The following is a 12501-nucleotide window of genomic DNA, read 5'->3' on the forward strand; positions in this document are numbered from 1 at the left end:
GGGGGAGGGAGAGAGGGGATATGTAGGGAGTCCAAAAGAAGATTGTACTAACCTCCCGTCAGGCCAGGAACTTTATTCTCTCCTCCTTGGCCGGTACTGTTCTAACTGCTACTCCAGGTATCGCAGCCATTTTCTTACGCTTACAAGGCCAAATCGTCATTCGTGGCTGGCCTTCATTTCTACATGCTCACCCACGTGCGTACAGTCACTATGCTGCACAAAAGTTGGATGGCCACCTGTGCAAACGAATTATGCTCCCCGGTTGGTATGTGAGAGCGCGTGCGTTTGCCTGGTCGGCTATGCTTGTGGAACAGGAGGCTGGCTGAGCAGTGCAGCAGGGGGAACTGTTCTGGAGCAGGGAAGGAAAGCCCTTTGAGTGTGAGTAAGGACACAAGGCCCAGGAATGTAACTTTTCCTTCCCTGGCCTTTGTTTTTTCTCATCCTGCTGTCCCTCAGGGGCATGCAGTCTGCCTCGTGTTGTGATACCATCATAACTCTCTCTCTCATTGGCTGGTCTCACCCGTTCACCGCCTCTGGGTTTTTCTCTGGGTAATGGGGTGGGACGTTATGCAATTCAGGTGAGTTGAGTCAATTCCCGGGATAGCCGCTATTCTCTTGAAAGCAACTAGCCAGTTCCCAATAGCTACGGAGTGAGAGATGCAACATCTGGCTGACAGTGCTGTGTGCCTGCTGTAGAATGATCTGTGAGAAGCCAAGCGAAGGGGAGAGGATTTGATTCCTATCCCCTCCAAAGCGCTCTGTTTCAGGTCAGCCTCATACACTAGGCAGCAGCACCAGGCTGTGTTTAGAAAGAGAATTTACTGCATCTTTCAATTGGTGCCGGAAGAGGCTAAGTTCTCCTTGGCAACAAGTCAAGGTGTCACCCAACGAGTGTTTGTTTTCTGTTAACTCGTGAGAGACATTTCCAGGGAAAGACACCCCTGTGATCAGTTTTACAGCTGGTGGCATCTACAGGTCTTCCCTCACCATCAGTCACTCTGCTTAATGGGGGCAGGTTGAGCCAGGGCCACCCACAGGATTCAGGGGGCCTGGGGTCTTTGGCGGCGGGGGGGCCCTGCTTTTGCGATAATTCGGCGGTGGGAGAGGATCCTTCCGCTCCGGGACCCACCACCAAAGTGCCCCGAAGACCCGCGGCAGGGGGCCCCCTCCGCCGAATTGCCGCCGAAGACTCATCACTTCGGTGGCGGGTCCTGGGGCAGAAGCACTCCCCACTGCCGAATTCCCGCTGAAGACCTGGAGCAGAAGAAGCTCCGGGGGCCCTAGCCCCGCAAGAGTTTTCCGGGGCCCCCAGAGCGAGTGAAGGACCCTGCTCCAGGAGCCCCAAAAAACTCTCAAATTGCCCCACTTGCCCCCTCCCTCCCCCCCGGGCGGCCCTGGGTTGAGCCCTCTGGGCTTGAAATTAGACTGACTCAGCCCTCTGCATCAGCAGCTGGTGTGGTATAAGCTGGGTGTCTATCATTTCCTCTTGGCCTCTAAATTAGTCCATTTCCCTCTCCCTTGTGTAACTAAACGTGCTGCTGAAACAAGTCAGGCCACCCTTCCTTACCAGAGTGACTTCAGGGCACCATCTATGGGAGGATGAGTCTGCAGGATCAGCCATTTGGAGAGTTCAAGTTTGCCAGGAGAATGGGCGAGGCTTTCTTGTCTGTGTCTGGGTGCCAAAAATCTAAGTCTATTAGGTTCTGAGTTCTCCAGCTCTGCTCAGATTTTGTCATTTGATCATAGCACCTGGAAGCCAGTAACACTAAGAGCTCACATGTGAGAAAAATTAGTGGCCAGTGAAAGTTGCCAACAAGGTTCAATCAGGTTAGGATGCGACCTGCGCATTGTATCAGCCACAACAAAATGTAAAGCTCATTTAGAGCAGACATTAAACCCAAGTGAAGGCATCCAACACTGCGAACTCCAGTGTTACAAGAAGTGTGTCCTTCACTCAAGAATACACCAGCCTCCTCATTCTTTTCATTGGTAGCACTTTCCATTGGTAGCACTTTACAAACACTGATGAAAGCCACGCAGCCCACCCATAAGGTGGGTGTCATCTCAGTGGGGAAAATGACTGAGAAAGGGTTTGGTCCGCATAAGGCCAGCATGTAGGTGGTAAAGCTAGAAAAATAATCCCAGAAGTCTTGACTCCCAGTCTCCTCCTCTCACCATTAGATGATCCTGTAGAGTTAACAAGGCACATCTGGCTTCAGCACCTTCATCAAGGGGAACACAAGGTCACTGCTTCACTTCACTTCACAACGTTTTATAAACCTGCGAGGAAAATCTAACTTGAACAAAGTTCAAGTCTCCTGTCCAAGCAGCTTGAGTGGGGGAAATGGCAGCTATCGTCTCTGATGTTTGAAGGCACCCAATGACCCTGCTGTCCCATGATGAAAACAATGGCTGTGTCACAGCTAGTTGGGTTTTTATCTGACTTTGTGATGATAATGTAATACCTTTTTGTCACGCAGCTGTTGGTTCCTTCTAAGTAAGACATACTGCTGCAGCAACAGAGTTCATAGTGCTGAAGGAAATATTTCTGTCACAGCCATTGGGAGTCTTAAGTTCTATAAGCCACAATTTCCATATCTAGCCATATAAAGTCATAGTAGCTGCACATACCGAAGACCAGTTAAGCATCTAATTGATTGCACAGCCAATTAATACTGCATTTATTCACATTTATAGTACACAGAAGAGTGCCTGGCATCATCTCTGGGTCTCCTTGACAAACACTTTTTAAAAATACATCTCATAGACGTCTTCATTTTTCCATGGATAATGTAACCTAGGCACCACCATAATATAACACAGATTTAATAAATGCCCTCCCCCCAGCAAAATCACCTCTCCAACATCTAGAGAGAGAAGATGTTGAGCATGTGCATTTTTCGACACCACAATGTAAGCGTGCTCTGATGACAACTTGGCCAATTGCATCCAGGGCTTGTTTGAAGTGACAGCTACTTCCTAGTCGTCTTTGTCCATGATGGCCTCTGTAGTGACAAACCTTGATACCACAGGTAATTTGTTCTCTTACAGTCCCATCATGCTTGAAGTGAGGTATGGGATTGTTAAGATATGGTTGCTCTGTGAAACATCAGCAAAGTCTGATATTTGAAATTGAGCAGGTAAAGATTTTGCATGGTTAGTAACAGATAAAGATCCCACGGAGCTGGAGAACCTAAGCTCTGAAACAAGGCTTTAAATGTACAAGTGGAGAAAGAGAACTCTCCCAATACCCATGGAGAGATTTTGGAGACCATCCTAACTTGACTGAGAGAAGAATTTGCTACAACTCCTGGAATTCTGCACCAGTGCTTGGCTGTAGTAACTAAAGAGGAATGCAAGAGAAGAAAATTTTGGAAAGATTTCATGTGTTTAGTCCCTTCTAGCCATAACTCAATGGTTAATTTTTTGTGTGTGGGAGAGAGAACTGTCTAATGAGCAATGGAAAGCCCAGGTATAGCACTGCATTCATGCCTTTCTGGAATAACGTGGTAGGTCAGATGAGCTGTGGTGGATGGCACAGAAGTCTTAAGATTTCCTTCTGAGGTTAAGGCAAATAAGAGTGGGGTTGGTTTGCAAATATATTGCTTAGTGTTTGCAAAAACTCTGCTCATATGCACAGATGCAACCCAAAATATGTGGCATGCATGCCACAGTTGTGCAACTCCAACCCAACTTTACAGATCTTTGGTTTCTTCCGAATTAAAAAGTTGTTACACAGTTATGTTTAAAAGGAAGTGTCAGTTGTGGTTATATTGGAAGAGTATCAAACAATAATAATATTGGCCTTTCAAGGCCATTAAACAGTATCAATGAACATTTGGCTTCAGGAAATGCAATTACGAGGGATGAATGATTATCCAATTTGCTGAGACATTTTGGAGAGTTCATTGGATTGTAACTTTTATATTAGTCATATATTAATCAGAGGGCTCTGTAATTTTCAGTGTCATTACTTTGGGTTCCAGGAGGCTCAGGCATGCACACATGGAAAGCTGTGTACCATTAGATATGGTTAGAGAGAGAGGCAACTAGTTTTTATCCAATTTCACAGCTGTGGGTTTGGTTTCTGGGGGTGGCAGGGAGATTTCTCTGTGTACACTGCAGGAAACCTGAAGAACTGCTATTTGTGAGCAGAACATGACTGAGCAAAGAATAGGTCAAACTCTGAAAATATCCATGCTTGCAAGTTTGTTCCTGATAATCTTAGTAGGTTCTCTACATTGGGTTGTGTATTTTAGAGCTATGTAATCTTGTTTTTGTGGCCTAATGTTATCATTTCTCAGTGGTCAGAGATGACCCGTGCCTGCTGGTGTCGGGGGGGGCTGGCAGAGTAAGGGCAGCTGGCTTCAGCTGTGTTACAGAGCATGCTCAGTACAAGCCAAGTAGCAAATCTGAGAGGGCACATGACCCCGCATGGCTCCCCAATGTGTTGTGTCTGTCAGCTGTTACAGTCTTCTATAAATAGACTTGGAAGCATCAGATTTATTGGTAAATGTCTAGTTCACTGCGCACACACAAACCAACAATAACAAAAAATTCCATCGATAACTGAACTTTGCAGGTAGGCAAAGTACGAAAAATGCTGCTTGAGAATGTATTAGTTTAATTTAAGGATGTTTACTTTGTATATTTTGACATGTTACATTGGCTATTTGTATTTTAACAGTGTATATAAAGCTTTAACTTTTTGAATCTGAGCAACTACTGTCATCATAGTTATTGATTTCCCCCCCCCCCCAATTGTCTTATTTCCCGCAACTGTGAAAATTTAAATGGATTAAATTTAGGAAAAAATGCTTAAAAATAAACATTGATATTATCCATTGAAATGGTTGGAAAAAAATAAAAATGGAATTCTCCCACATAGCTCTGTAGATTGTGACTGACTTGTCTGGAAAAGGTGGCTCATCGTTGTCTTTGAGCTTTTTCTCCTTTTCTGATCTGGACTGCAGGTGTGGGCTGCTACAAGTCGGAGACCGAGTCCTTTCCATCAATGGCATCGCAACTGAAGATGGGACCATGGAGGAAGCCAATCAGCTCTTGCGCGATGCAGCGCTTACCAACAAAGTTGTGCTGGAGTTAGAATTTGACGTGGCGGGTATGTAACCAATGCATTCACCTCTCAAGAGCATCCCCCAAAAGGCTCTGGTAGTTCTTTATTAGCCCCGGTATAGGGAAAGCCTCCTCCATAAACATTCTATAGCTTTGGTAAGAGTCACTGATTGATGTGAGCTAGCAATGGAGACATACATTAGATCCCTGTCTAAATCCTGTTTTATCCAGAAACCACGTCTCTTAGTGGGCATGCATGCTTAATAAGTGAAGAGGTCATCTTTCCCCCCCACCCCCTCAGATATTTTATGAATGTATGGACTTGAGAGTGAGGGGACTAATGGCAATGGCTGGTGCCAAGATATGATTTTTGTGTGTGTGTGTTGGCAGAGTTGCCTCTGAATCCTGCACCTCCTGATTATTCTCTCTGTACTGATATAGTACACACAATTATGTATATTTTTAATAAATCAGATTTTTCTAAAAAATCTAGATTGCCGTTGTTAACCATGAGTACATTGAATGGACTAAATCATGTAGTATGTTACATTTATCAACACCTATAATATATGTCTTTAAAACTAATTTTCTCTGGGGTTCAGAATGGTCTATCAACACAATTGAAAAATCTGTCCTTTCCCACTTTTTATTCTTTTCTCTGTTTTGGTTTTATAGAGTCTGTCATTCCCAGCAGTGGTACTTTCCATGTTAAACTGCCCAAGAAAAGAGGTGTGGAGCTTGGAATTACTATCAGCTGTAAGTATTGCTTAGACACTAGCTACAACAGCTGGCAGTAGCAGCAGCCACTGGCTTCCAATCTAGCTTGCTAGAGGAACACAATAAAAACAGAAATTACTTGCTTTTTTGATAGTGCCCACAATGTGCTAGAAATCAATGGGGCTTAAGCACATGCTTAAAGATAAGCATATGCTTTGCTGAATCAAGGCCTGGGTCATGTTTATATATAATGTGTGTTTAGAGAGAGAGAGAGACCCCAATTTACTTCCTACTCTTTAAACTGCCAGCCGGAAAATACAGTGACAATTAAGAAATGGCAGTTGGATTCACAATTTTATCTTTATGTCAATCTTTGTGAGTTTTAGATCATTTTCCTCTCTATCCACCATGCACCAGATGAACACAACAGTTGCAAACCTTTAGGTATAGAGAAGAGGCACATGCTGGATATAAGCAGCAAATGAGAAGAGAAAAACAAAACAAAACCCTCTGTCTTGTTCAGTTTCCATCTCTGCTGTAGATTCAAATGCCAAAATAAGATTTAGAAATTACCTGTGAAGCCTTTCTCCTTTCAGGGAGGAAAGCATATCTAGTGCTGAGAGCTGGGAACTGGACATCTAGGCTCCTGATTTTTATTCACATTCTTACACTGACCCACTCTATGAATTTGGGACAAGACATTTGGGCAAGAATTTGGGTATAGATTTTTAAGGCCATATGGGACCAATGTGATGATCTAATCTGACCATCTGCACAGCACACAGGCCATAGAATTTCACCCAGTAATTCCTGTGTGTTGTATAATAACATCTAAGTAGAGCTAGTCTGATGGACTAAATAGGCAGGAGGAGAGTAATTGTCTACACAGGAACGCTCAGGAAAACGATTGTGAATTCACTACTGAATTCTGAATTGTGAATTGAAGTTCCTAGGTGTTGAACACTTTTGTATGTCAGGCCTTTTATTTACAGGCCTAAACATGAGTCTAATTCTAGACTCCTCTCTCTGAAAATCTTGGCTTGTTGTTAAAGGGAAAAATTAAAAACGATATTTTTCATTATTTGTTCTGGCAGCTCATTACTTATATTTCAGTCAGGTGAGGCACCCAGAGCCGCAGCACAAGAGAGTGTGCACTTGTTTTTAAAACAACTGTTTTTATGGACTCCAAACAGAATACTTTATCTCTCCCTGATTCAGATCAACATGTGGGTTGGGAGGCTTAATTGTTTGCAAAGGACTCTGAGGTACAGTTGAAAGTAAGTGCAATGTTTGATTGTAGACCCAACAATGTAGAGAACCGGCTCATAATGACCTGTCTACTCATCTAGACTGCTGAATGTGCGCCTTGAAGTCCTCTCCTCTATTTCTGGGTGCATTCTGTTCAAATCACACAACTTTGTTCTAAATCTTCTACGGATTAAAATCTATGGCAGTAAGAACTAATAATGGTTCTTCAAGTGATGGTCCCTATATGTGTTCCAAATGAGGGTGCGCATGCAAACTAGTAGTTGCGTTTTATTGTGTAGTCAGTATCTGATCTCCTTCAAATAAGTCATATGATTGGTTTTAGCCTCAGGAAAATGCTGGTTGATTAGAAGAAGGAATTTTTTTTTTAACCTATATAAAATGTTTTTCCCTAATGGCTAGTTGAGTCTTAATGCAGGGTGCATTTTTGTTGTTGCTGTTAAATAAGCATTTAAATTGTCCTCCTTCTTAACGATACAGTAACACTTTATATAGCATGGTTGGTAATTTGAAAATTAAATAACAAATCTATCCCAGAGCCCCTGGCAAGGTGCCGTAGGTAAATCTCTGTATTATTCCGTTTGCAGATGATGGAGGCAGAATTTTGAGATGAAGATTAAGTGACTTGATCAAGATTACTGTGGGAGTCACTGTCCTAACCAGGATTAGAACTCATCCATGTGCTCAGACAACATCTCTCTCTCATATACTGGGACCACTTTGGGGGTCTAGGGAGGGGCCCGTGGCCTATGCCAGCCTGCAATTTACAGTGGTCTTTTCTGGTAATATTGCAGTTTCAGCTAACACATGGAACTGTTCCACTTTAGCACTTTTACAGAAACAGAATATTCTACCTTGGCCCAGTAGCTAAAGATTGTGAAAATAGATAGATACATGGTAGCGTAAATATCCTGCTGGAAGCAATTCTAATTATGAACCTGTTGTTAAATTAATGCATGATACAGGAATAAGCGAATAGTGGGAATTGTATTTTGACTAGTGTATTGTAGTTGATTCAGGTTCACCCTTTTTTTTTTTCCCCCTGCTCCCTTTGCTTAGGTATCCCTGCCCCCCATTATACATGTTTATTCTTAAATGCAGTTTTATGACATCAGTGCCATTTCTTTAATTACACATTGGCAAAATGCTGCTTTGTCTCAATCAATAACAAAAGGTGTTTATAACTGGTGGAAGCGCTGGTGCGTGAGAGTTATGTGCTCAGACTCCTTGGAGGGGAATAATTTACCAATACGAATCATTATGCATCCTATTAAAAACGCCAAGTGGACGTGTTGTGAGTCTCTTCATCCATCATATTGTAAACACTGAGATCACCAGAATCCCAGCAGACGTGGCAAGGGACTGAAAGCAGTTTAAAATAAATGAGGGCCTGCACTGATGGCAGTCTTTGTATTTTAGGTATAAACTGACCCCCCATTTCTGTAGTATTTAACACTGTATTATTTATTTAGTGTGTTTATCCTCTCAACACCCCTGTGAAGTAGGATGTGCTATTATCGCCATTTTACAGATGAGGAACTTGGAGCGTACAGTGGCACAGCTGCACTGGTGCGCTTTAGTGAAGACGCTACTACGCCGATGGAAGAGCTTCTCCTGTCACCTTTCAGGGAGGTGGATTAACTATGTGGACAGGAGAAGCTCTGACACAGTGCTGACTACGCAGGGGTTTAGGTCAGTATAACTACGTTGTTCAGGGAGTGTGGATTTGTCACATCCCTGAGTGACATAGTTATACCGATATAGGTCTGTAATGTAGACCTGGCCTGAGGCGCAGAGGGATTAAGGCCTTGTCTACACTAGAAAACTTTACTGCTTTAATTACGCTAGTATAGTGGTACAACCTCCCTATTGTGGATGTAGTTGTACTGATGTAAGGATGGTTTATATGGGAATAGCTATTCCCGTCTACGATGGGGAATAACTGTACTGGTATAAGTCACCTTTATATCTATATAATTGCACCCACCTTAGGGCTCTTACCTATATAACTATTTCATTAAAAAAAATCACACTCCTGACTGAAATAGTTGGTTAAATTTCAAGTGTAGATCAGGCCTAAGTGACTTGCTGAAGATCACGCAGGAAGTCTATGGCTGACGATGGAATTGAGCCTGGGTCTCCTCCGGGCATGTCTACATTACACCCGCTACAGCGGCACAGCTACCGCACTGCAGTTGTGCCACTGTAGCACCATAGTGTAGATGATTCCTACATTGACAGAAGGGGCTTTTCCATTGATGAAGGAAATCCATCTCTCGAAGAGGCAGAAGAATTCTTCCATTGACCTAACCACGCCTCAACTGAGGCTTTGGTCTACCTAACTACATTGTGCAGGGCACACAATTTTTCACAGCCCTGAGCAATGTGGCTAGGGTCGATCTAATTTTTTTATGTAGCCCAGGCCTGAGTCCCAGCCTAGCGTCCTATCCACTGGGCCACCTTTGCTCTCTCAACTGACTTGGTGAAGTCAGTATAATTTTCTTGCATGGACAAGGCGTCAGTTATACAAAAGACCCCTCACACCACTTTGGCAGTTTAAAGGGGTTTGAAAGTGAATGTGAAGTGAAGTATAAAGGGACTTAATGTAACTGAGGGCTTGGCTACACTTGAAAGTTGCAGCGCTGGGAGTTACAGCGCTGGTCGTGCAGCTGTGCAGGAACAGCGCTGGTGTGTGGCCACATTTGCAGCATTTGCAGCGCTGTTGGGAGTGATGCATTATGGGCAGCTATCCCAGCGTTCAAGTGGCAGCAACGTGCTTTTCAAAAGAGGGGGGTAGGGGGTGGTGTAGTGTGACAGGGAGCGGAGGAGAGAGAGAGAGTGGATTTTTGGAGCCAACACTGTGTGTTAGCTTCCTGCCTTGAAAAATCAGAAAATGTTTCCAACCCCTTAGTCTTAACTCTTAATTGCAAACAGCCTGCATCCAACACGACTCCCCACTGTTTCACTCACTCCCTGCCTGCCTCTCATTTGATTGTTTACAGCCAGGTACAGATTGATCACAGCAAACAGGAGCTCTGTTTGTTTTTTAGATAAGCAGCACCACGGAGCTCCGAGTTCACAACAAAACAAAGAGAGGCTGCATAACAAAACAAAGAGAGTAATTTAGTTAAAAGCATTCTGGGATATCTCCTAATACCCTGGAGGCCAATTAAAGTGCTGGTGTGTGGCCACACTTGACGAACAGCGCTGGATCACCAGCGCTGCACTTGTTATACCCCAACCAGACCAGGTGTACAGCCAGCGCTGCAGCCAGGGAGTTGCAGCGCTGGATGTGCCTTGCAGGTGTGGACAGTTACTAATTGCAGTGCTGGAAAGCCTCCACCAGCGCTGCAACTTTCAAGTGTAGCCAAGCCCTGAGAATCGGGAAAATCTGTATTCAAGGTTTGGAGGTAAGGAGCCCAGCTCTTCAGTGGACTGCAGTGAATGGGAAGGGCGTTGGAGACTTAATTTAGTTAATAAGAGCTATTCTGTGTTAATTGAATACTAAGTGACTGTTAAACACCTTGAGGGTTTGTTCTGATATAATAGACTTGTATCTCTTGCCATCATTGGGGCGAAGTGATTATGGCATATTAGATTATATTTAACAAACCTTTCATTTCTATAGCTGTTGCATCTTCTTTAGAATTAATAAGGTTGGTTTTTGTACAGATTGCCAATTATGTGCCAAACTGATTATTTATTTAAAATGAATTGGAAGGCCTACCAGTTTGTTAAAATTTAATTTGGTTCCTCTTTAATTATCATTATGTAAAATAACGTACAAGACTTGTTTGGTTACATCTAAATTAAATATCAGTAAGCGTGTTTGAAAAATGTAATTTAAACTGTTAGTGTAGATCAATTCCCTTTTAGGAAACAATACGTTTCAGTAGGAGGACAGACTATCCTATTGTGCTGCATACTCTATTCTGGGAGTGCGAAGGGTCTTGCTTCACTCAACAGTGACACCTATTGTTGAGTAATAGAATGATCTAGTCCAGGCTTCTCTTTGAAGGACAGCAGCTATGACAAAATGTTGCAGGGGTCATAAGGCAGGGGATGGGGCCAAAGGGGAGATGCTGAAGGCTCAGCCTATGGGCTTCTATAGGGATTTGTGAATGCAGCTGGCAAATGCTTGATACCACCAGATAGCTGTGCGGTCAATCATATCACAGTATTTTTAAATGTATTTCTAAAGGGAAATGTAATTGATTAAGCGAACCCTCATTTTAGTTGGCTGTACGGTGATCAAGACTATGCGTCCTCTCCCTCATCCCATCTTTGGTCACATGACATTGCTTCTATTCCCCCTTCATTACCATTCCTTATGATTACATGCAGCGGACACAAGGTGAGGGGCAAAATTGGCTTTATTAAAAACCCCAAGAGGATTATAAAAACAAGAATATTTATGTAGACCACATGGTATGCCCAGGAAAACACCACAAAAGAAATGTATTCACTCCAAACTCCTAGTCATTTATTTCTTTTATTTTGTAGTAGCAGCTAGGTGCCTGAGTCCTGCCCCAGAATCCCATTGTGCTAGGTGTTGTACAAACATAACGAAAGATGATCCCTGCCTCAAAGAGATTGCAGTCTAAGCATCAGATAAGAGACAACAGATGGTATAGATGGAAGCAATGAGACAATATGAGTCAGCGTGACAGGCAGAGGTCTCCGTGTGCCAGTCACCTAGCCATTGGCAAGGTTGTTTTTGTTTTGTTTTTTGTAGGCATTATGGCAGAGGAGAGCATTAAGGAGGGATTCGAAGGAGAACAATGAGGTGGCTTTGTGGAAGCTTACAGGGGCTTCTCCCAAGCTTGTGGGGCAGCATGGATCTGAGCCTCTTTGTCAATAGAATCTCCCAAAGACTAGGATCACCCAGGACATGTTCCCAGGTGTCTGTTCACACAATGGGGCTCTTCCAGTGTTACCCCCACTCCCTTAAACTCTTAGGTTGCCATCGGACGCAGAGGTTAGGCTTGAGGTTCCAAACTCTCTTGAGCCCTGTCTGTGCTCAAAAAGCCACTTCTGTTGGGAAACCTACTTACAGCAGACTTGTCTCCATTCGTTCCCCCAACCCCGATGGTCAATACACAATGGTGTTTTAGGAGGCTGGTTTGAGGATCCTGTTAAAACACCATTAGATCCAATCTGCATCACAAGATGGAACCAAGTTTAACAATGGTGAAGTACAACCACGTGGTAATTTGATCCCTTTCGTGCTTGGGTTTACAATGGACCTGGGTCTTTATGCTAGTCAAGATACTAGCTCGTTTTTTCCTTCTTGACTCTTTCTACCACTCAGTGAATTGGAGCAACCAAACCATCTCTCGGTTTAGCTTCCGGCTCTAAATGGAACTTGAGAGCACTCAATCTGCAGATAACAGATGCATGGAATGTGCATCGGTGCGTTGTCAAAGAGGCTATGAGGACAGCTCT

General features: G+C 43.5%; 1 protein-coding gene across 9 annotated transcripts in view; it reads left to right on the top strand.

The window, feature by feature from the left end:
- GRIP2 (glutamate receptor interacting protein 2) overlaps positions 1–12501 on the top strand; it is a 498925-nt gene that overhangs the window by 449333 nt on the left and 37091 nt on the right. For all 9 annotated transcript variants that reach the window (XM_045023870.1, XM_045023871.1, XM_045023869.1 and 6 more), the window contains 2 exons: positions 4974–5119; positions 5749–5829. In XM_045023870.1, the coding sequence (XP_044879805.1) occupies positions 4974–5119; positions 5749–5829 (227 nt within the window). The remainder of the gene's footprint in view (positions 1–4973; positions 5120–5748; positions 5830–12501) is intronic.

This window comes from Mauremys mutica, chromosome 7 (genome assembly GCF_020497125.1).
Source record: "Mauremys mutica isolate MM-2020 ecotype Southern chromosome 7, ASM2049712v1, whole genome shotgun sequence".
In the NCBI taxonomy this organism is placed as follows: Eukaryota; Metazoa; Chordata; order Testudines; family Geoemydidae; genus Mauremys; species Mauremys mutica.